This window comes from Sciurus vulgaris (assembly GCF_902686455.1).
Source record: "Sciurus vulgaris genome assembly, chromosome: X".
NCBI classification, from domain to species: Eukaryota; Metazoa; Chordata; class Mammalia; order Rodentia; family Sciuridae; genus Sciurus; species Sciurus vulgaris.
The window spans coordinates 77,411,679-77,435,194 of record NC_136471.1 but is presented as its reverse complement, the minus strand read 5'-3'; the positions used below and the strand labels follow the sequence as shown (position 1 = coordinate 77,435,194).

Sequence of the window (23,516 nt, the reverse complement as noted above, 5' to 3'; positions counted from 1 at the left end):
AAATCTTTCCTGAGCTAATAGAATATAAAACGAAGGAGGCAATGGACATAGTTGTGCATTTTAGGATACTCATAACAACACAGCAAGGCAAAACAGTGGAAATGACATAATTGACACAACACCAAGAAATGGGGCATTGGGCTGTTTTTCCAAAGGTGGGATGGGTTTACATTTAGCAACCAACATCTGCCAGTTTGGCCTCTCTTATGACTGAGGACATGCTTTTGAAGAGGACAGTTTTTTGAAGAGGCCAAGGGAAATGGTGCAGCCAGTAGTAGCATTAGAGTAAGGGAAAACTAATTGGTTTGTACAAGGACTAAAATAAAATCATGCCTTTGGCCTTATCAGCACTATATTCTAACAGCCTGAGTTAAATAGCTGCAGATAATGCCTGAAAAAACCAACAATCTTTAATCTAAAACAAAAGTGCACTTTGGTAAGATAACAGATATATCATTCAGTCTCAGTCACCTGCATTCAACATTGAGCATATTCCAAAGTTTGCCACTGAATAGGATGGAAAAATCCTTAATTTATCTGAACAGTTCTAAAAGTGCTACAATTTATACCATTACTCTCTTTTTAATTTTTTTTTAAAAATGTTGATAGACCTTTATTTTATTTATTTTTTATGTGGTGCTAAGAATCAAACCCAGTGCCTCACACATGCTAGGAAAGCACTCTACCACTGAGCTACAACCCCAGCCCCAACCATTACTCTGAATCATTAATTTTATTTCTTGTGAATGAACTGACTTCCAACTATTTATATCATTTCTATAATCAGCATGCATTTCTGAGAAATTTTTAGGAGATATTGCTATTGTTAATTATAAAATATTTTTATTTGAATTTTTTTTTGCCTGGAAGGGCAAAGAATTCTTTGAAATTAACTGGGGTTATGTTTCCTTCTTTATGGATGTATATCTGCCTATAGTAAATTCACTGATAAGGATTCCTGGTCAGGACATGAATAAGAGCTTAACAACCTTCAAGATATCTCCCTAAAGGAAGCTGTAATAATCTCCCAGGTATTGTTAGTTGTTTGAAATGAAGTCCATAATTACCACTTGACTCAATCTACCCTGTGTGTTTTATTATTACTGTTATCTTAAGGTACAGCAGACAAGACCAGAGATTTTAAACTCCACTCAATTTAGGCATTGCCTGAATACTCCTCCTTCATTTCCAGAAGAATTTAAAGGGCTATTTTAATTTTTAAAAATTGTTTATTTTGGGCTGAAGAAATAGCTCATTTTGGAGAGTGTTCACCTAGCATGTGCAAGGGCCGCGGTTCAAATTCCCCGTGCCTCAGAGGAACCAAAAGAAAAAATATATATTGATTTTTACTAAATTTCAAAAAAGCACAGGAAATAAAGACCATCAGAAGAAAAATTCTACAAAGTATCAGTTAAGAAGTGAATGTAGCTTGCTAGCATTCCAAGTAAGTTTAGTAATAGTAGTTGTGTAAGAATCTATGTTAAAGATTTGAAAATATGCTGAAGAAAACTGAATTTTATCTTGGTGATAACATGGTGTGTATTGAAGACAAGTTGGGGAGGAATATTGTATTAAGGTAAAGCTATGGAATAACATGTAACTCTAACTTTTTCCTTCCTCTTTTCCTCCACAGAGCTCTTGGCTCATATATTTAAATGCTGAAATAGAATAGGAAGACTCTTACTATAGTTCAGGTATTAGAAGAAAATAGAAGGTAAAAGACCCATTAGTTATAGTACATACTTTGAATCTACACCTTTGATTTCCATTTATTTTTCCTGAGACAAGATGATATCAGCATGGGTTTGCTGACTATGGACAGCAAACAGGAAGGCATACTCTGCAGTATACATGGTATTAGAAAAAATTACCAATGCTAGAAACACTTGCCTTCCTATAGCAGGGACCAGCTTCAGGAACTGTTCAGATTGATGAAAACAGATGCTGGTGATTTCAGAAGAAAAAATATTTTAAAAATATAGAATAAAAACAAGTGCTAGAAAGCACAATCAAAATGGGTTGTATTTCTTAGGCTACTTGAAAAGATTCCATTAAATCAATTAAAAAAATACATGAAGCTGTGTATTATAACCAGTACTTCTCAAAACTGTAAAGGTCATCAAAAATGAGAAAAGTCTGAAAATCTAACTACCAAGAGGATCCTAAGGAGATGTAATGACTAAATGTAATGTGGTACCCTGGATGGGATCCTGGGACAGAAAATGGACATGATATAAAAACTAAGGAAATCTTCCCAGTAGCTCTGGAGGCTGAAACAGGAGGATCATAAGTGAGGCCAGCCTCAGCAACTTAGCAAGACCCTGTCTTGAAATGAAATAAAGGGTGGGGATGCTCAGTAGTAGAGTGTCCTTGGGGTCAATCTCCAGTACCAGGAGGAAAAAATATCCTAAGGAAATCTGAACAAACTATGGACTATAGGTAATAATAATGAATCAATATTGGTTCCTTAATTATGACAAATGTATTGTGTATGATACTAATAGTAGAGGAAACTGCAGAGTATATGGGAACTCAATTTTTCCCATAAATCTGCTCAATTTTTCTGTAAATCTGTGTTTTAATAAATCTTATTCAATTAAAAAGGAGTTATATTTTTCAGGCCATTTGAAATTATTCCATTAATGAAAAATTTCTAATACTGAGGGCCCAGCTGAAGGGCAGTCAGAGGCAACAGACATTAGATGATGACAACAGGTCAAGGACTGTACACCCCTCAGGAATCCAGCTCAGAAAGCCGAAAATCCAGAAACGAAAATTCCTTCGAAGAATTTCAATGGGAGCAATGTGTTATTAAGATAATAAAGCAAAGCCTGTTTAACTTTCCCCATCCCAAACAACCCTACAGCTCTAAAGCACATTGTGGACAACAGATTTCGCAAGCAATGAAATCTCTATGTGCAAAAGGAGAGCTTAACAATTCCATGAGGTCAAGCAAGCACAGGGCAACCACATTCTTTATCAGTCAGAAGCCCCTCCTGAGGGCGGGAGGAGGAGTTGGTGTGGGGCAGAGTCCTGCCCCGGGCTATAGGGACATCTAGCTCAGGCACCACAATATACCCCGTAGTCTGATGCTATCATTTACACAAATAAAGCACACAAACTCCAAATCTGACTCTCCTCCTCTTGCCTAAAGATTCTTTAAGTATCAAGGATCATGAGTTTTATATATCAGCTAGGTTATGAACACTGAAGGATTATTTCTCAAGGGAAATACTGACCATAGTTAGTTAGTAAAACAGATTTCAAGGTGAAAATCTGTTGATTTTAACATTCATTATTTCATTCGAATTATAAATATTTATTGAAGACTTCATGAGCCAGATACAGGGTTGATGAAAGAAATTAGCTCAGGAGAACACTCTGAACTGATGAAACAGTTTAGAGGAACATCGGATCAATAAATAGAAATGTGAATGACGTTAATAGGATTTCATTAAGCAGAGAACATTCTTGATTTAACCTTGCGCTCCCTCTAGTGGTATCTTGGTTAAAATGCAAGGCTTATACAAGAGCCCACATTCTATTAATGTTCAATATGCTGGGGCTGACTTACTGCTCAACTGACTTAGTACTACTCTAATTTCTGTGGAATCAATAAGTCAACCTCTCTTTTTCCTGGTTCTAATAATTTCATAATATGTTAAGATATTACCATTGAGTCAAATACTTATTGAAATCCTACCTTGAGATATTAACTAATCTTGTTATTTCAAACTTGACTCATTCCCCCCAATATTTTTGACATTCAGGAAGTTAACTGGTAACCACAAAATGGTTGGAATGTTTAACTCTTACGTCTCCTGCCCATCCATTCCAACAACTTTCACACTTGTTCACCCCCCACTTTTTTTTGAAGGTTTAGTATGTGCCAGGTAAAGTTATTGGCAGTGAAGCTATAAGAATGAACAAAACAGACAAAAATTCCTACCTCTATGAAGTTTATGTTTGAGTATGTATGTATGTGTGTGGGGTAAGACAGAAAATGAATATAATTGACAAGTAAATTCAGTAATTTCTCAGATTGTCAATGATATGGAGAACAGTAAAACTGAAATGGCAATGGGATCCTATTTGGGAGCTAAATTTTAAAATGTGGTCAGAGAAGATTTCACTGAGAAAGTGTTATTTTAACGAAGACTTGAAGGAGGTGAAGGGAATTCTCTGGAGGAGAAAAACATTCCAAACAGTGGGAATAGCCAGGGCATAGGCCTAGAGGTGGGAAACTACCTGGTATGTTCAAGGCACAAAAGGAGTCCAGTGGCTAGAGAAGAGTGAGGAAATGAAGAGAGTAATACTTTTACTTGGGGAGAGGAGAAAAGGGGATATTGGGCAGGGCCTTGGCTTTTACTCTAAGTGAAGCAGGAAGCAAAGGCAGTGTTGTAAGCAGGAGAGTGATGGGCTCTAATTCGTTTTAAAAGAATCACTGACAACTGAGTGGAGAATGGACCAAAGAGAGGCAAGGCTGGAAACAAGAACAGTAGCTTGGAGGCTGGAGCGATAATCTGAGAGAGAGATGCTAGTGTCTCAGACTAGAGTTGTGGTGCTGGAGTCAGTGAGGTATGACAGATTATGGATATATTTTGAAGATGGAATTAATAGAGTTTTAAAACGGATTAAATGTGAGACATGAATGAAAAGTGTCAAAGATGATACCAATATGTTTGGCTTAATCAATTAGAAGAATAGGGTTCTTTGGTTAAGGACATATCAAGTTCAAGATGTCAGTGAGACACCCACCAACCAATCTACTTTTTAACACTTTCTCATACCTTTCTATTCATTTACCCACTTGGATTTCTCTCAAATCCTTTAGTATATATATAACATTTTATGTGCCAAGGATTGAACCCAGGGGCACTTTACCATAGAGCTACATCTTTAGACCTTTTTATTTTTTATTTTTTTGGGGGGGGGGGGACAGGCTTTCACTAAGTTGCTGAGCCTGGCCTTATACTTGCAATCCTCCTGCCTTAGCCTCTAGAGTCACTGGTATTACAGGCATGTGCCACTGTACCTGATTCTATATGTTTTGTGTCATATCCCATCTTAGCTGGAAATATTTTCTACCTGTGTAGGCAAGAAACTGTATTTTTGACATTTCCCTTCTCTTTACTCTCCATAACCAATTAATCACTAAATTCTGTCAATGATACGTCCCAGATCACTCTTCCATGTTATTTTTCCTTTATCTACATCTGCTGTCACTACCTTTGTTTATACTTTCATGATCTTTTTCTTATTCCTTGGGTATAGTATTCTGATATTTTTCCTTTACTAGTGAGAATGACCTTAGTAGTCCAGTTGCTCTGGAGTGAAGAGGGAGGGCAGGGATTAAAGAATATAATTCACTCCCAGTCCTCTGGACTCGAAAGTGAACATTGGAATTATGTCTAGGAGACAATGCTGAGGTTAAGGAGGGTAAGTATACCTCTAAAAGGATTACAAAATCAATGTCCCCTTGGGTGGTCCACCAAACTCGCTCTTGGTGAATAACTTTGCCAGGGAATCAGACAACAAGACAACCACATGTTTCTGGAAATCCAGCACCTCTTTTAAGAAGTAAATGGTTTGTCAGTCTTAAGTTACTGGGGCTAACTGCAGGGTACAATGTAGCTGAAGTATGCCAGGGGGCAGTGAAAGATTGAATGAGTGATTGTGGAGGAAGAAGGGCATGAAGTTCAAGGAGCTTCTGAGGTAGGATGTCTGTGGGTGGATAGCTGAATTTCACTTCAAAGGTTTTTAGGTAAGACTCCTCCAATTTTTGGTCTGAGCAAATGGATCTGGGCCAAATGGCAATCTAACTGGTGTCACATACCTGAATAATCCAGTTGTAAATAATATACAACTTAACAGCAAACACTTTTGGTGCTTAGTATGTGCCAGGTACTATTCTATGTGTTTAGTTCATTATTAGTTCTTTTAATACTCACAACTGCTTTATGAGGTAGGTAGTATTATTATCCCCCATTTTTTAGGGGATGAATTAAGAAAAATAAAGTTTAAGTAAATTGTTTAAGGTCACATAGTTAGAAAGTGACAGTGCTATTCAAACCCAGGCAGTGTGGCTTCAGAGTCCTCATTCTTAACCCCTATGCTGTTATATGATGAAAGCGAACTGGATGTGCCCCTGGGTAGTACGGACTTGGGTGGCCCAAGTATTGAACAGATTCTGGGGTGTTGATGGTTCCAGCAAGTAGCTGGTGCAATAGTGGTCTGGAAATGATGGATCACAAAGGGGTGAGGTATGGGAGGAGTGATGCAGCAAGTTGTTATAAATGAATCCTGAGGAGTCTAACTAGTCATGTCATATGTTGAAGCAGAAATAGCACTGCCCCCACCCCATACCTGGCTAATCTATGTGGCTATGGCTACAGAGTAGATGGTTGTGGTACTTTTAAAAGTGTTAAATCTTCTAGATGAAGAAGGCAGCAGTCGCTGGTATGAACTGGGCTAACAGGTAAGAGGAATCCATCACCAGTTTGAAGGTGTTATAGATGTGGGAGGACAAAAAATCTGCAAGGAAGTTCATTGGGACAATATCCCACGGTCCTGAAGGTTTTCTTGGACTGTCTTTGCCTCAACTGTATGAATCATAGAGGGACATCAGAAGTTAGGTCAGATGTGGAGCAAATAGAAGACCCCTAGACAAGGAGCTCAAACTAGCTGTGCATTGGAATCACTCTGGGAGGCATGAGTTAGAAATAAATATGCTTAGGTTATATCCCTAGATGGTCTGATTTAGAAATCTTCACTTTAGGATTAACATGCAGGTGGTCTGCACCACATTTTGAAACATGCTCCATCAGATTACATGCAAAGTTTGAAAAGGATGTGTTGGCCTGTTGGAATGGTGCCCATGGGCACAGGTATCTCCCAATTCTAATAGCATGGGCCATCTCCAAACATAAGCCTCTGGGCTGCCCCATGATGGACTTGGATCTTTATGTTCTACTATATCTGCCTGCTTTCCATGCTGTGGCTAGGGGTAAATGGTTGTAACATTCCCAGACTGCTACCATTTCTACTCCCACCTTGATATTCGGAGTTCTGCAAGTCTTCCCAGGCTGCTCCGGGCTATAATGGTTTGAGCTTATGATCACAAGCTGCCTATCCCTCTTAAAGGAAGTATCTCACTATCTTAAAAGTGGCCTTGATCACTAAGAATGCTCATTCCCTTTTGGGGTAATTGACCTTGATTAGGACCAACTTCCCGGGGAAGTGGTGCAAGGACAGTGATCAAAGTGCCCAGGTCTTCCTGCAACAGGACAACACTCCCACCCCCATCCTACATTTGCAAGGTGATAACATTATTCAAGGGTACAGGCCAGAGCTGGGGTAAAGGTAAACAAGGCCCTAACCTACTAGAAGGTCATTTTTGTGTCTGGGAGCCAAATTCCTTCCTCTTAAGAAGAATGGACATTGGGGTAGTGAAGATGCAGAGGTGGTAGATGACTGCAGACAACTTAAATCATCCTAGGGGACTTCATTTCAGAAAGCTTCATGACTTATCCAGCACTATGTAAACTCTGGCAGAACAGAATATAGTCCAGATGCACCATTTTCATATTTTGGGGCTTGGCCTAGAGATGGTGCTATTGTACTCACTTCATTACCATCTAGCCCAGAGAATCTATCATTACAGCATTTAAATTTATCAAAATATTTCCCAGGTAATTTCACCTTCTGGTGGGGGGGAATCAAGATCTCATTCACTAGAGGAAGGCAGGAATGCTGTATAGGAATTTTCCATTCATTTCTTGATCTACATAAGGTTGTAGGTACCCCTAAGGCAAGCTCTGGGAAGGCCAGAGCTGTATGGAATTGTTTTTGGAGGTTCTTGATCAATGGAAAGGAATTTGGATAACCACTACAGTAAGGATGAGATACTCTTGATAAGGAAGAACTCCCTGCATTTTATTTTTAGAAAGTCTCATGGCCAATGTGAGGAGATGGAGGATCTGATAAAACTTGCTCCAAGATGCTGTCTGAAAGCTTTGCTATATAGGTCTTGATTTAGACTCAGAGAGCATCTACTCCTTTGATGGTAGGACAAGCCCTGGGTACTCAGGGGTACCACAAAGTCAATCACTTGTCAATCACCCTTGTCAATTAGAGAAGTCCCTCAGTCTCAGACAGTGTTTGTATTTGCCTTATGGTTATGAGTGTGAGGGGTCAGCTGAACAGGGGCTTGGCCTAGAGATGGAATTCTCTGTAATATTAGAGGGTATAGTAGGACATACTAAGATGCTGGCAGAAAAGCTGACAAAGTAAAAGATGTGAATTTTAAGGGCAATGGTGAGTAGTCTGCTCTCAACCAGAAGTGGCATATGGACAAAGGGGAAGTGTGAGTGTTGTGGGTGGCAATACAAGGCCTGACTTCATCTGGACAGGGAGTTAGACCTGTTGGACCAGGGCCTTATCTGAGAGATTATCTAGGACCCTCTGAGTATAAATCAGTTTGGACATAGTAAGTGACTTTTAGCAAACACTTACTATATGCCAGACTCTTAGCTAAGCTCTTTAGTGCAATTATCACATTTAATCCTTATAACTATGTAAGTTAGGTACTATTCTTATCTCCAATTTGTAAATGAGGACACTAAGGCACAGAGAAACCATAATTGATGGAGTTAGTAATAAATGGAATTGGGGTTCCTGTATGACACTGAACCTGTGATATAGTATCTTCCCATTTCTATAAGAACAAGAGGAACTCATCTCACTTCCTGGAGACTGGGGATGGGGTACCATAGGGACAATGCATGTCTTGTCTGATTCTGGTGGTCAGCTGGACAGTTTTTTGATGGAAAGGATTACCAGAATGATCTGGGCTACTATAATAATGGCCTGTTGATTCCATCTGGTGATGTTCCTATTCTGCAAGTGCCAGCATGGAATGTGTATGAGCAGCAAGTGATGGGGACATGCTCTCCATGGATGAAGGCAGGATCATCATTGATGGTGAGGTGATGTAGCTGACTTGGAATCCAGGCCTCCTTTCCATGCATATCTATCTGAAAAGGCTGAAACTAGGGTGGAATGGGAACAGGAGGAGGTCTGACCACTTGAGTTATACTGTGCATAGAGCTCTTTGGGGAATTGGAACTCTAATACAGTTCACTTCCATTCACACTTCACCTGATGCATAAGTGGTAAAGCTCTTAGGACTACAGATCCAGTAGCTTTGGTCCTAACTGCCAAGTGGTTAAGTAACCAAGAGCTGAAGGTCTCATTCTACATTTTTCTTGTAGAACTTGCCAAGACAGAATATAGAGCCTTATGACTCTATCATTCACTGCCCCCAGGTGGATGTCCCAGAAACCAACCACATTCCAGGACTACATTCTCTCCCTTTTCTGGCAGAGATGCGGGAAAGGGAGTCTAACTGGCAAAGATTCCATGCTGCCAGAAGAAAGGCTGCAATGTCTTGGAACAAGAGGGTAAATAACAGAATTCTGGGAGGAAGAGGGATATAACTGAGCTAGAAATATAGGTCTTACTTATATTGTCAGAAGGAGATACAGGGATATATTGGGAGTTGAGATGCAGAACCAAACAGGATAAGGGACACTGGAAATGATTGGTAGAAGGATGACCAAACAAGATATCATCTAGACAGATTCTGAAGGTTGGGAGTCACTGTCCTGTGCTGGGTTTTAATAATCTCCTGGCAGGAGTTTACATGGATAAGGTGAGTTCTATTTAAGAGAATCTGGATGAGGACAAGATGACTTTCTAAGAGAATGACTACAAAAGGCAAAATCCAAGGATCCAAAGAGGTCTGTGAACAAGTGACATGAAAAGGCAAGTTATTTCACAGAGAAATAGAGGCCATCAGCCAGACATTCTACTATGTTGCTGGCAGCCACTCCCACACTCCTGTCACACCCATCCTTGACTTCTTTTGCTCTGGCTTTACAAGAGGTGGTTCTTCTCTGATAGCTACTCACCCTGGTCTCTCTTGCCAGCTCTGAGACTTAGCTCCATTGTTTATCCTTCTCATATTTTTGGTATTTCCCTTTCTGCCTATAAATGTTCTTAATGTCTTAAAATAAAACAAACCACCAAACTTTTACTTTCCCTTGGCTACTCCCCTCCTCTTTCTTTCTTTCTTACTCAAACCTTTGGGGTGAACTCATTACTCTCCAAAAAGTTCCTGATCAAGGTCATTCATGACCACCTTATTTGACAAAATGACTGACACTTTAGTACCTATCTAGATTGGGCCCTTCATAGCACATGCCATTGCTGAGAGTTGTTTTCCTTTTTTAAACATTTTTGTACTCTTCGAATTCTATGACCCCTTCCTATTTTGATCATCTGGCTAACCCTCTTTGTTTTACTTTTCAGCTTACCTTGTGATCTTTCTGCCTCAGTCTCCCCAGTTGGGGGGATTAAAGGTGCATGCCACTGTGCCCAGTCCCAAGGAGTCTTTTGAGACAGCTTTTCCTAGCCAAATCTCCCACCAGGAAATTTTAACATCACAGATATTATGTATATCTGTTTACCTACTGTGGTCCTTTGGAGGTCCATAAACCACTGTAACATCGAAGTGGTTTCACCCTCAACAATTAGTTTTTGCTCCCTTGGGGGTAACATCTCCCCTATTGAGAATAAATGTTGTACAGTGTCACTCATTCAAATGTCTTCTTGAGATTCACCCTCTGTTTCTGTGATAAAAGTCTTTGCTGGGTCTCTTCCTATCTCTCTGATCATCCTTCTCAAGATTCTTTGTAGGATTTCTTTTACTACCTGCCCTTTATAAATTTGTATGTTGCTGGGGTTGGAACCTAGGGCCTTACACATGCTAAGTACATGCTCTACACCAAGTTATACTCCCAGCCTTCAACTGTCCATTAAACATTGGCATTCCACAAGGCTCACTATCTGATCATTTCCCTTATTATTCTAAACAGTTTTCCTAGGTGATTTGGTCTATTTACTTAATAGCCACCTATAGTGCTATTGACTCCCAATTCTGTGTTTTCAGTGAAGATTCTCCTGAGCTCCAGCCTCTTGTTGTTCCAACTATAGTCTACAGGCTGGCAGTGGGTAGTATCACCAGGGAACTTATTATTAATGCAGATTCCCGGGTTCTGCCTCATAGCTCCTAAATCTGCATTTTAACAAGGTCTCCAGAAATTTCACATGCATATGTAAGGTGGAGATGCCCTGGGATGGAACCTATTACCAGCTCTCTAACAGACACCTTCAATGCAATGTTGCATAAACACATCAATCCTCACCCCCTATCTTCTTGGTTAATGGTAACATGATTGACTCAATCTACACATTAGGTCTAGGCACTTCTACCTTATCATGTATGTCTAATTGTTCACCATTCCTATCTGTTCAATCTACTAACAGACTCCTGAGATTTTTTCCCTCTTTTGTGCTCATCACTATTGTTTCCATCTGTTCTTGGGTAGATTAACACAGCAAGGTCCTAACAGATTTCTTTATCAATAGTCTCTCTTCCTGATTTATTAGCTATTGCTAGAATCATGTTTCTGAAATGCAAATCTGACAGCATTACTTCCTCCCAACCAAAAATTCCTTCAGTGACTCCTCACTGTCTAAAGCCAAGGTTCTTAACCTGGGATCCATACATGGTCTTTGGTAAAATTTTAGACTTTCTGAAACTATAAGGAAAAACTTTGTATATGTACATTTTCTAGGGAAGATGTAAACAGGTTTTATCAGATATTTGGAGGGGTCCATGACCAAAGAAGTTTAAGAACTACTGATATAAACGATCAAGTTTGAGTTAATAGCTTGGTATATAAGAACTCTTCATCCCTCTCCAACCTTACCTCTGGCCACTTGCCTATAGAAGCCTGTGATTCCAGCTTTACTGACAGACTTGGAAGTACCCCCCAGTCTTCATAAATCTGTGCTTCTGCATATGCTGTTCTTGAAACAACCCTGATGCTACACAGATAACTAGTTAATTGGTAGAGTCTGGATTCACATCTGGGTCTTCAAAGTTTACAGTCATTGTACTCTACCAAGGCTTGATATTTTACACTGTGACTCAGTACACACAAATACACACCACTTCATTCTGCAACCCATGTTCATATCAAAAAATGATGACTGTAGCACAACAAGCTGATATAATGCACCATTAATGAGCCACAGCCGTTGGTGTAAAAAATGCTGCACTAAACCTTTGCTGATAGAGGAAGTTCTCATTATTGAGCATTTATTCTTTGTCCTAGCAATACCAAGTTTTTAAGGTTACCTACAGATACAAAAGTTCTTCCAATATGAAAGTATTTGCCAATGAATTGACTATATCAGTCTCAGCTCAAACAACCCACTCCTTTAAATGCTAGCACCTAGCCCCATCCACCTGTTCATTTTGTCTTATATGGATTGTCAGATACATTAGCTAGCAATTCAATGTAATTTGTCACAAAGTGAAATTGCAAATCTTATATAAAAGATGCAGGTTTTCATGAAGTATGCACATAAAACTTACAGCAAGGATCTGGTATATAAGTTCATAATTAAAGAGGAGAAAAATAAATATGAGTAATGATTTCAAAAGTGGTTCAAAAGACAATGATTTGAATACCAAGTTGATTAAAGAGAAGCCCTCAGGAAAACTGAAGAAATTCTTATGTTTTGGCAAAATCAACCCTCTGAATGATCAGTCTGCAAAAGTTTCTCAGGAAATAAAACATAACATCTTGAAATATGCAATTCTGTTTGAAAAATTAGGCCTCAAACAAAAAAAAATCAATCTTTGATATACTGTCTGTTGTAACGATTAGCACATAGTTGTACAAAGTACTCAATTTTATGAAATGAGATTAAAGAACATAGTTTATAGTTTAGTTATTCAAACTGGCATCTCAAACAAACCCTGCCACTTTTACTATTTACTTCAAAATCTTGGTTCAATTTTTAAATGAATTCTACAAGTGACATTTTATCTGGTACCAACTGCCCTCAAATAATAACTTTCTACATACCTCTTTGTTTCCTTAGCACCTGAAATACAGCAGGAGTTTAATAAATGTTTGTTAAATGAATGACTGCAATAGTCTCTTTTATCTCCAGTCTCACTTTCCTCCAAAATAATTAGCACATTGCATCCCTTCCTAAAAATCTTCAGTAAATCCCTTCCAACCCCCAAAAATGTCCAAATCTTATAAAACCTTTGTAATCTGGTTTTACTTTATTTGCCCTCACATTCTGACCACATTCCACAAATTGTGGTTCTCCAAATGTCTTTTACTTTCTTGCTGTCATCATTTCCTTTGCTTGCATTTCTCCATCTCCACTGATAGGAAAGCAAAGTCTTACTCCTCGTATACACTACCTTGTATATGATGCTAGTATATGCTCATGACACTGTGTTTTCAGTGTTTCCTGTATTGACATAAGAGTTTATATCATAAAAAGTTTTATTCATAAAAGTAATATAATCACATTGGAGAAAATATAGGAAGTGGAAAAATATGGAGTATATGTGTAAATATACAAAACATATATTTCATATTTTATAATCTCTATTATCACCATCTTCACAAAGCCATTGTTATTCTTTTGTTGTATTTCCTTCTAAAATTTTTCATATGTGTATATTTTTACGAGAGTCTGATCTGAGTGAAAATATGATGTAGCCACCTGCCCTTTAAAACTAAAACCAACTTTATAAGATGGGCATTTTTCTAGTTATGCAGTTATCCTAACCATTATTTTTAATAGTTATAAAATATCCCATCAAGTGAATATGTTACAGTATATTCTATGCAATCATTCCACTATTGTTGAATGCTTATCTTCTGTCCATCACCCTTTTGTTGGCTATTATAGGTGAGAAAGTATCATCTTCAGGTACACATTTGCCATATTTTGGACTGGTTCATTTCCTTAGCATAGATTACCAAGAGCCATCTCAAATTTGGTAGAAAAGAATATTGTTTTAATTTCTCAAAGCATTTATAATGTAAAATATTTTTCCTACTCATTGATTGTCTCCTCTATTGGGAATTGTCCATGTCTTTTGTGCATTTAGCCTAAATATTAGTGTTAAACTAATTAAATATTTTTAATCTTTCATTATATTTTCTATAACTATTTTTGTCTCCTTATTTTGCTAAAATTTTAGTTGCAAACATAATATTGTATAAGTTTTGAAAATAGAGAAAAAATTTTTAAATCATGAAAATTTCTGCCATCATAAGATAATCATCATCACTCACAGTGATTTTTCTCATATGTGTGTGTTTTACAAAGTAATAACTTCAACGTAAACACAATTTTAAGACCTATTTTTTTATTAACACACATCAAATATTTCTCTGAAATGCCCTATCATCTTTATAATCATCATTAAAAACAACAGTATAGGGCTGGGGGTGTACCTCAGAGGTAGTGTGTGCTTAGCATACACAGGACCCTAGGTTCAATCCCCAGTACCCATATGCACACACACATAAAAATAAAACAAAAAATATTCTATGGAGTAGATTCATTTCCCTTATTGATAGACATTATAATGTTATTTCATTTTTTAAAAATTGCTTTATGTTGCTCATGAACATTTATTTTATTCATTTATATGTGGTGCTGAGAATCAAACCCAGGGCCTCACACATTCTAGGCAAACACTCTACCACTGAGCTACAACCCCAGCCCAATGTTATTTCTATTTAAAAATTTTTATAAGGTATACTACATGAAAATATTTTTCCATATTTTGAATTATTTACTTTGGAAATATTCCCAGAAGTAGGATTATTAGATCAAAGGACATTAATACATGTTGGCTACCAAATGCTTTCTTAAGAGGTTGACCATACTCAACCAGAAAACTGAATACTGTCTTTTTTGTTTCTGTTAAAGTCAGACGTAAAAAGAGGCTTACCTAGTTGTTTTAATGTGCATTTCTTTGATTAGTAGTGATGAATATTTTCCCATGTTTTCCTCTGTAAATTGTCTATTCATGTTCTTTGTTCATATGTTTTCTTATACATTATACTGTGTTGAAGGCCTTAGATAATATAAACCCGCAACTTTGTCATATTTATGTCACAGAGGCTTTTTTGGTCATTTAGATTTTATTTTTAAAATAGTTCAAAAACTTTAAAAAGTAATATTGGTTTTAAAATTTTATACATTCAGATTGGATCTTTTCCTTTGAGAATATTTTCTATTACTTCCTAAGCATAGAAAACTAGTCCCTGTTAGAAGCTTGATAAATATTCATTCATTCCAGTTTTTGTAATTTGCTTTTTTATATTTAACTCTTCAATCCAACTGCCACTTATTTTAGTTTATTATGGGGATGACAGTATAAATTCTTCAAGCTGTCACAATATTATTTATGAACAATCCTTTCTATTCTCATTCACTTGCAATGCATCTTTTATAATAAACTCATATATTACCTGTCTAAATATGAGTGTTTTCATTATTTTAGTTTTGTATGTTTAATATCTGCTAGCATTCATTCTTTATTACTCTCCTTTTATAGAATTTTCTTTGAAAATCAGTTTTCAAATGAAATTGTTTGCTGTCTTATCCCTAAAATATGAATTTCTTGAGGGCAGGATTGTTTATTTCTTTAGAACATATTACCAAGAATCTTGTTACTAGGTCAACAGTTAAAAACATTTTTTTCTGCTCTTAACACTTTCAAAGTTTCCCAAAGGGATGGGCCACTTTCCTTGTAATCCTGCTAGCATCTGGATATTTTTGTTATGAAGTTTTGGATTTTTTTTTCAAATTTGGTACGGGAAAAATATACCTTGCTTCAGTTTCTACATATATGTTTATTAGCAATGATAAACATATGTTTGAAATATAGTTAAGATTTTAATCAATGCTTATTCAATGAATAAATGGCATATATTTGGATCTGTACCTGTATTTGAGGATGAGGAGGTTTAAACAAATACTGTGATTATAATAGGGAAGTGCTGGTTAAATATAAGCTTGTTGGCCTGTAGTCCATCTTCAGAGATGTTCTAGAGGTGTCAAGAACACCCTGGAATTCAGACCTGAACTGAGGCAATCCCTAGAAACTCAGTAATTTATATTCATTGCAGGCATGTGTTTCCAGGCAGGATCAGCTGAAAGGACCGGTCAGAAGACGCCTGAAACAGTTAAGATAATGATATGTAGGTACGCTCACACGTGCACACAGCTCAGACAGACACGAGTGGCTCAAGAAAGTGTGTATCATTTGGCAGCAAAACAGTAGTCAGAAGTGGCAGGTGTTTGAGACTCTACCGCAAACTGACCCAGGTCCTAGGAGGCCTTCTGTGATGAATTTAAATACATGAGAAACTAGATCTAACTTTGAGATGCATGTATTTTCTATGATACCACACCACTCTTATTTCCCATTTACTAAGTCCAAGAGGACATTAAAGTCCTTAATTCAGAGAAACTTGGGTTTCTCCTTTCATTGTGCAACATGAAGGAGAGACAGTCATTTTTTTTCTCCTAGGGATCATCATCTTTATTTTGAACTTAAAATAAATAAATAAATAAATAAATAAAGCTAAAAAATGGAGGCTGTTTTTCTTTATTTTTAAGACCATGTAAAATTCATTATTAAGCATCAGTGCTCCCTTTTGCCTCAGTAGTAGATTCTAGTAGCAAACTTTTTCAAGGTCTTCCTTTGACATAAAATCTGTCAATTTGATAAAATTAATAGCATATTATTATCCTAACCAGCATATGCTAAAATCGTGCCATGTTTTATTCTGGAAAATCAAATGCTGTTTGCTTTTGACTCAAGAGTACCTAAAAGTAACAAGGCCATGGTTGGTTGCATGAACAACTGATTTGTGAATGATACATTGGCAGTAACTACTCAGCAGATTGATACATTCAGCTTTAAAAGTCCTCTCCCAAAGTGTACTACATACCACTGATAAAGCAAACAAGACACAAAATGCCAAAGATTCAGCAGTTCTCATCAGACACAGTATCACTATCTAACTTGCTAACACAAAACCCCAAAAGGACTTTTCCAAGCAGTACATAAGAAAAGTCATTTCACAAGCCCGTTCTCCTCAGAGAAACATCTAACTGTACATTGACTCTTTCTTTAGAGATGGAAACCATAAGCCTCCTTCTGGGTTCTTCAGTCCTTTGTTCTAAATCTGTTCTCATCAATTCTTTACCTATGCAAAAATCTATATGCCACTTCTATAAAGAATTGGCTCTAAAATGAATCTCTCCCAAGACCTCCATGATTTTCTCCTGCTAAGTCTCTTTGGCTCATATATATTTTTCAGTAGTACCATAATTGCTGATGTTCTCTGATTATCGTAATTTTGTTATTTTTTTTCTAGAGTATAAGACTCTTGACACAGTGGAATTTCCAGAAAGCTGAAAAGGAATTTAGAGACTGTGCAATTATATCCTTTGCCCTGCCTGTTTTATTGATGAAGAAACTGAGGCCTAGGTGAGGTTAATTTGTCCCACTAAGTCAGCCAAGGTAGCAGAAAAACTAGGTGTAGAGTCCAGGTGACCTGACTTTTGATAAGTGTGCTTTCCATTGCATTAGGTCATCTTCTTTTTCACTTGCATCTGTTCAGAGTTCCTTGTGAAGTACTAGATATACATGTTTCTCAGTTAATGTCAATATGATAATCAAAAGAGCTTACATAACTGAGAAATTGACTCAAGAAAAGTGTCAGAGAGCATAATGGTCATTTCCTTACTTCTTTGCATGATGCCATCCTCCAGACCAGTTAATGGCCACTTTGCACATCCCGTCAATCAGGCACTGGGCAGCTGTGATTGTAGCCCCTCCTACAGCTGCTGCATAGTCAAATATCCCTTCAGTGGCTGGACAGTCATAACCTGAGGGCAAAAATGAGAAGAATTAATTAAAGATGAAATGGAGAAAGAGGGGGAATAGGTAAAACAACATTCTTCTAAAAAGCTACTGTGCTAACAGTAGCTCCAATTCAGACAGCATTTCCAATATTGGGGAGAAAAGAGCTTTAGATGTTAGAGCTAGAAAGGATAAACCGTCAATGAACTAGTCACATCTTACACATGGTGAAACCAAGATCCGAGATCCAAGAGCTTCTGGTTACACAGAACCAGGCCTAGAACTCAGGTCTCTTGATCCCCAATTCAGTGTGTAACTAACCCATGCTGTTTCTCTAGATTATTCCATTGACTACTTACAGCTTTTTAAAATACATCTATCTACTGAGGGATAGGGTAGAAAACTTAGCCAGAACTTCAGTTTGTACTCAAAATATAAGGTTACAGGGCAACTAAATCAATTAACGTACAGACAGACTAGATTTGAGTATTGCCAGTAGGGCCACAGTAACTGAAAGGTTTCTCCTCCAAGTGATCCATCAGTTTTGTTCAACTTGTGTGGTTTGCATGGTTAGTGAGTTTTATGTGGGCTAAACCAAAAGAATAAAATAGTCAGCTGGGGTTGGGTGTGGAGCTAAGTGGTAGATCACTTGCCTAGCATGTCGGAGGCCCTGAATCTGATACCCAGAACTGGAAAAAAAAGGCAGTTACATTATTTCTTAATTTAAAAAGTATTAGCAACCATTAAGTAAATTAAAAATTAAGTAGTAAAATCTACAGATGGAGGCTGTAAATCTCTCATCATTGCCTGACAGGGACTTTACCTAGCCCATATTCTATGGAGTCCGGATGATCCTCATCTCCTTCTTGGCTAACTTTCTGGAGATGCTGCAGATAGGCATCTGTGTGGAAGGTGGCCATATCCTCCATGGAGGCCACTTTGGGTTTCACTATCCTAATAATAACAGAAAGAACAAAGAGAGGTGAATGAGTCAGACCCAGAGTATGACAAAACCTGGAAACAGGAGCCAGCAGTCTAAGCAGAAAGTACAACTCCCAGCTTCTGGTTCCAGTGGGCTGAAGTAATAAATACATTATGCTCCTCCACTGCACTGTACAGTCTTCACTTCCTCACCTCTGCAGTGATGACTCCATCAACAAGGGGCAAGAAGACAGATTTTCCCCCTTAAATTTATATGCAGGTAAAAATAAGGAAATAAGTTATTTAAATTAAACAAATATTTAAGTTAAGAAATAATCAGGGATAAAACTTTACTCTGTGAGTTACAACTTTCATGTAAAACCAGTTGGCAGAGATATTTTTTATTCGAATCAGTTGCTAATTGAGCTATATACTCCCCCTCAACCAGAGCTTTATTTTATTTATTTATATTGTTTTTGGTGCTAGGAATGGAACCCATGGTCCTGTATATACTAAGCATATGCTCTACCACTGAGCTATACCACCAGCCATATATCTTTATTTTAATATGCAACTAGATTATCATGCATTTTGAATTCGGACTCTGAGAACTGGGTTCATGTTCTAACTCTGACTTATTAGTTCTATAGCCTTAGATAAGTTTTGGTTCCATACCTCAGTTTCCTCATTTGTGAAAAAGGGAGCCTTACAGAGTTTATATGGAGATGAAAACATGCAAAAATTCTTTGTTGACAACTCATAAATATTATGGGATAAAAATAGGGAACTCAAAATAAATTTTTTTCTACACTAGGTCCCTCATATCTGTCTCTGAGAGAAAAAGGGGTAAAATGGGAGGAATTAGGATTCACGCAAAACCTCTCAACCTACTCCTCACAGGAAGTGACAAAGAGGAGTGAATGAGAGAATAATGGAAGCCAGTCTGACAATAAGATTTACCACCTGTAATCACTAGCTGTCCATTTCACAGTTTCTCTTCATGATCCTACTTGCTGCTAAATTCTCTAGCCCTTGCTACCAAAAGGGTACTCTGTGAACCAACAGCATCAATGGCCTTGGGGGTTTGTGAGAAATACAGAACTTCGGTCTCACCCCAGACCTAGTGAATCAGAATTTATATTTTAACAAGATGATTTTTTAATAACATGATGATGTGACTCATGTGAACTTTCAAGTTAAAGGAGCAGTGACCTAACTCACAGAGAGGGTGTCATGGCTTTTTATGTTTCCTGAATGGGAACAGTGCCATGAGTTTATCATGAATTCAGATAACTGTATAAGCTACTAGTATAACCAAATATGGCCAGGAGAAATCCTGTGGTCTTTCTAAAAATTAAATATACAGGGCTGGGGTTGTGGTTCAGTGGTAAAGCACTTGCCTAGCATGTGTGAGGCCCTGGGTTCAATCCTCAGCACCACATAAAAATAAAATAAAGGTATTGTGTCTACCTATAACTAAAACAAAATATTTTTAAAAAAATTAAATATACAGCCAAATTCCAAGGATATCTTCCTTCTTCTTCAAGAACATGTCTATACTATCAGAGATGAAAAATTTGCCCATTAAAACAAAAATTTCATAATTTCTTTGATCATGTTTTTCATTCCTGATAGCTCCCTCTTAACGCACTCCTCCAATGTATTGTGTTAAATATTAAAGTTTAAAACTACTTACTGGAAGCCTCCCTACTTAAAAGGAAATTAGCTTTGCTTTGTTATCTTGCTTATGATAAAATAATTTTTGAAATGTTAAATAATTTTAATGAAAAGCCTACAGTTATATTTACCAAACATGCATTAATGATGGTGGAAAAATATTCCTAAAACAGGTATGCAAGGAATAATTTTCTTGTCAGGCATGGTGGCATACATCTGTAATCCAATGACTTACATTGAAGGCTGAGGCAAGAGGATTGAAAGTTTAAGGCTAGCCTCAGCAACTTAGCGAGGCCCTAAGCAACTTAGTGAGACTCTGTCTCAAAGTAAAAATAAAAAAAGGATTGGAGATATGGCTTGGTGGTAAAGCAGTCCTGGGTTCAATCTCTAATACCCTTCCCCCAAAAAAGAAATGATTAAAACTAAAAGCCTGTCACACTAACTTCTGGGAGACAGATGAAGCATAGTATACAGACACCCATTTGACCATAAAATGTCATAAATAATCCTACATGTGGCAGGTTCATAATGGTTAAAATTACAATGACATCAAATACAGAACTGGCGCTAAACATCAAGCTTATTTTATTTATTTATTTTTTTTCAAAGAAACTTTTAGCTCTCTCCTGCATTCTGACCTGGTCTCAGTAATTCTGGTTGGGTCTTCATTTTATCTCCAAGTTTACCCATTAAAGTTTGATGGTGGCAGTGGTATATCTAAAAGTTTTAGGTTGAACCCACACCCTCAAATCTGGCTTAGGGAAAAATAAAACAGACAAAAACAAACAAAAACTAAACCAAACCAAACCAAAATCAGAACACCTTCCAGCTGAACACATTTTTCTTTATCTTTTCTTATGTCTCTCTTTCTTTCTGGAAGTAGTGGGAATTGAACCTAGGAGCACTCTCCCACTGAACTACATCTCCAAACCTTTCTTTTCTTTTCTTTCTTTCTTTCTTTTTTAATCTTGAGACAGAGTATCTCAAAGTTGCTCAGGCTGGCTATCAGCTTGCAAACCTCCTGCTTCAGCCTTCTGAGCCATTGGGAGTAAAAACCTGTGCTGCCACACCCAGCTTGAAAACCTTTACTATTAGACATGTTTTAGTAGCCAAATGTACTCATTTCAAACTCCATAAAGCACCTATAACACTCAACAATAAAGCCCTATTTGTACTGAGTCTTAACCACTTCAAGCATTTTTTTTTTTTCAAATTTTCTCAATTCTTCAAGAACTTTTCCAGGGTTGTAGGGGGAATCACACTCTGAATACACACACACACACACACACACACACACTTTAAAAAGCAACATTTTTTCTACCTAATTACCCCCCCCCCCTCCCCCATGAAGCAGGACATTAAGGGATATGAACACACAGCTTCAGGGATGAGGATGTTCGGGAAAGACAACTTACCTCATTTGCTTATGCAGTGCATATGCTTCAATCAGAGAATGTACCATACTGGCCTAAAAATATCAGCATAAAAAAAGGGCATAAAACAGTGTCTTAAAAGTTTAATTTAGCGAAATCCCATCAACTTCATCATCCTGCGGAAAGTAACTACTTTAGCTCTCTTTCTTTTTGTTACTTAACAGTTATGATACACTTTAGACAATTCAGTCACGATACACTTTAGACAATACAGATACAAAGTATCAAATCGCCAAGACGGAAGCTACCGGGCCTTATGTAACTGACAGAATACTTTTCTCCACCAGCCTCTTTTCCAGGACTTAAGGGATCCCCTTGTATTTCACACTCCATCCCCTCTGTCCCTTCCCCCGACCCTCACCCCACCCCCACTTGTATGTGTTGGATGCCCCGCAGAGACACGCTGCGCTCTTAGAAACCATACAGGAACTTCCTCTTGGTACAGCTTTAGGCACCCGACACAAAATCTCTGAAGATTTTTCCCAGCTCCGTCTCCTCTGCTTCCTAATGCCCTTCCGTCCAGACCCCTATCCTCCGCTCCAAACACCCACAGTCTTTCATTCCGACCTCTCTTACCCGTTTGGGGACCTTGGCCAGGGAGTCGCACATGCTGACATACTCCGGGCTGTAGATGTAAACCGGGGGTAGTGACTGCCCACCGTCTGCCGGGTCCTCCGGCTCCTCCATCTTCCACTTCCAACCGTTTCGGAGCCACCGTTCGGATCTGGTTTTTTTCGGACTCAGCCCGGGCTCTGGTTCCTGCTCCTCTGATCGGCCGCAGCGGTGCTCCCTGGTCAACATTCCCTCCTATTCTTGAGATCACAGGAGACACCGTCCCCGCTCCCCATCCAATTGAGGGAATGGATAGACTCTCCCTGGTCAGAAGCCCTTCGTTTAGTGACCACTGTTCAAAAAATGAGGTTTGGCAGATGTAAAAGCCCAAATAGTTGTCAAATAGGATTGATTTTTATGGCACAAATAAGTACTGTCAAAACTAACCATCCTTGTTGCCCTACGGGGCCATTTGAGATGAGGTCAGACCAGTTTCAGAGCATGCTGGGAGATGTAGTTTTCAGGGGTTGGAGCAGCGGAAGAGCGGGGGCTAATTACTAAAAGAGCCGTGTATTCGAGTTTTAGCTGTTAAAAAAAAAATGCAGCCTTGACTCTATGAATTGTTTCAATCTGCAAGTATGGCCATTTAAATATATCTGAAGAGATACAATGTGGACACCTGGAGCCCACCATCACCCAGCTACATCAACCACTTATTCTAAAGATAGGCTTTTGGGTGGGGGATTAATGATATAAATGGTTTGAAAAGTTTACATAGTAAATTCTGTGAAGCAATTTTAGTTCATTGCTTTTTGTAATTGTCCGTGTAAGATTAACAATTTCAACAATTTATTCTGGCAAATCTGTTAGCACTTTCCCAAGAGACTAGCTGGTAATGTGGAAATTGCTTGGTAGATTCCAATCAACCAATAATGCCAAAAGTACTCCTTGAAAATTCATGTGATAGGAAGGATGCAAGAAGATGCTTTCAGTGGTGCTTAGAAATTGCACCTCTTCTTTCCTGCCTCCTTTGACTTCTGCAGTTAAATCTGATCTGACACAAGCTAGCTAATACTCGGGCCTTCAATTCTTACACAAACCTG

General features: G+C 38.0%; 1 protein-coding gene across 3 annotated transcripts in view; it reads right to left on the bottom strand.

Annotated features, from left to right (window-relative positions):
- The window catches only part of HDAC8 (histone deacetylase 8), a 218,745-nt gene extending 195,860 nt beyond the window's left edge, over window positions 1–22,885 (bottom strand). For 2 of the 3 annotated variants that reach the window (XM_079125046.1, XM_079125047.1), the window contains exons 1-4: window positions 22,438–22,885; window positions 21,844–21,896; window positions 18,654–18,784; window positions 17,715–17,856 (exon numbers count right to left, since the gene is read on the bottom strand). In XM_079125046.1, the coding sequence (XP_078981172.1) occupies window positions 17,715–17,856; window positions 18,654–18,784; window positions 21,844–21,896; window positions 22,438–22,662 (551 nt within the window). In that variant the 5' untranslated portion in view covers window positions 22,663–22,885. The remainder of the gene's footprint in view (window positions 1–17,714; window positions 17,857–18,653; window positions 18,785–21,843; window positions 21,897–22,437) is intronic. The other variant, XM_079125045.1, reaches the window with a different exon arrangement.
- Between the last annotated feature and the right edge of the window lie 631 nt (window positions 22,886–23,516).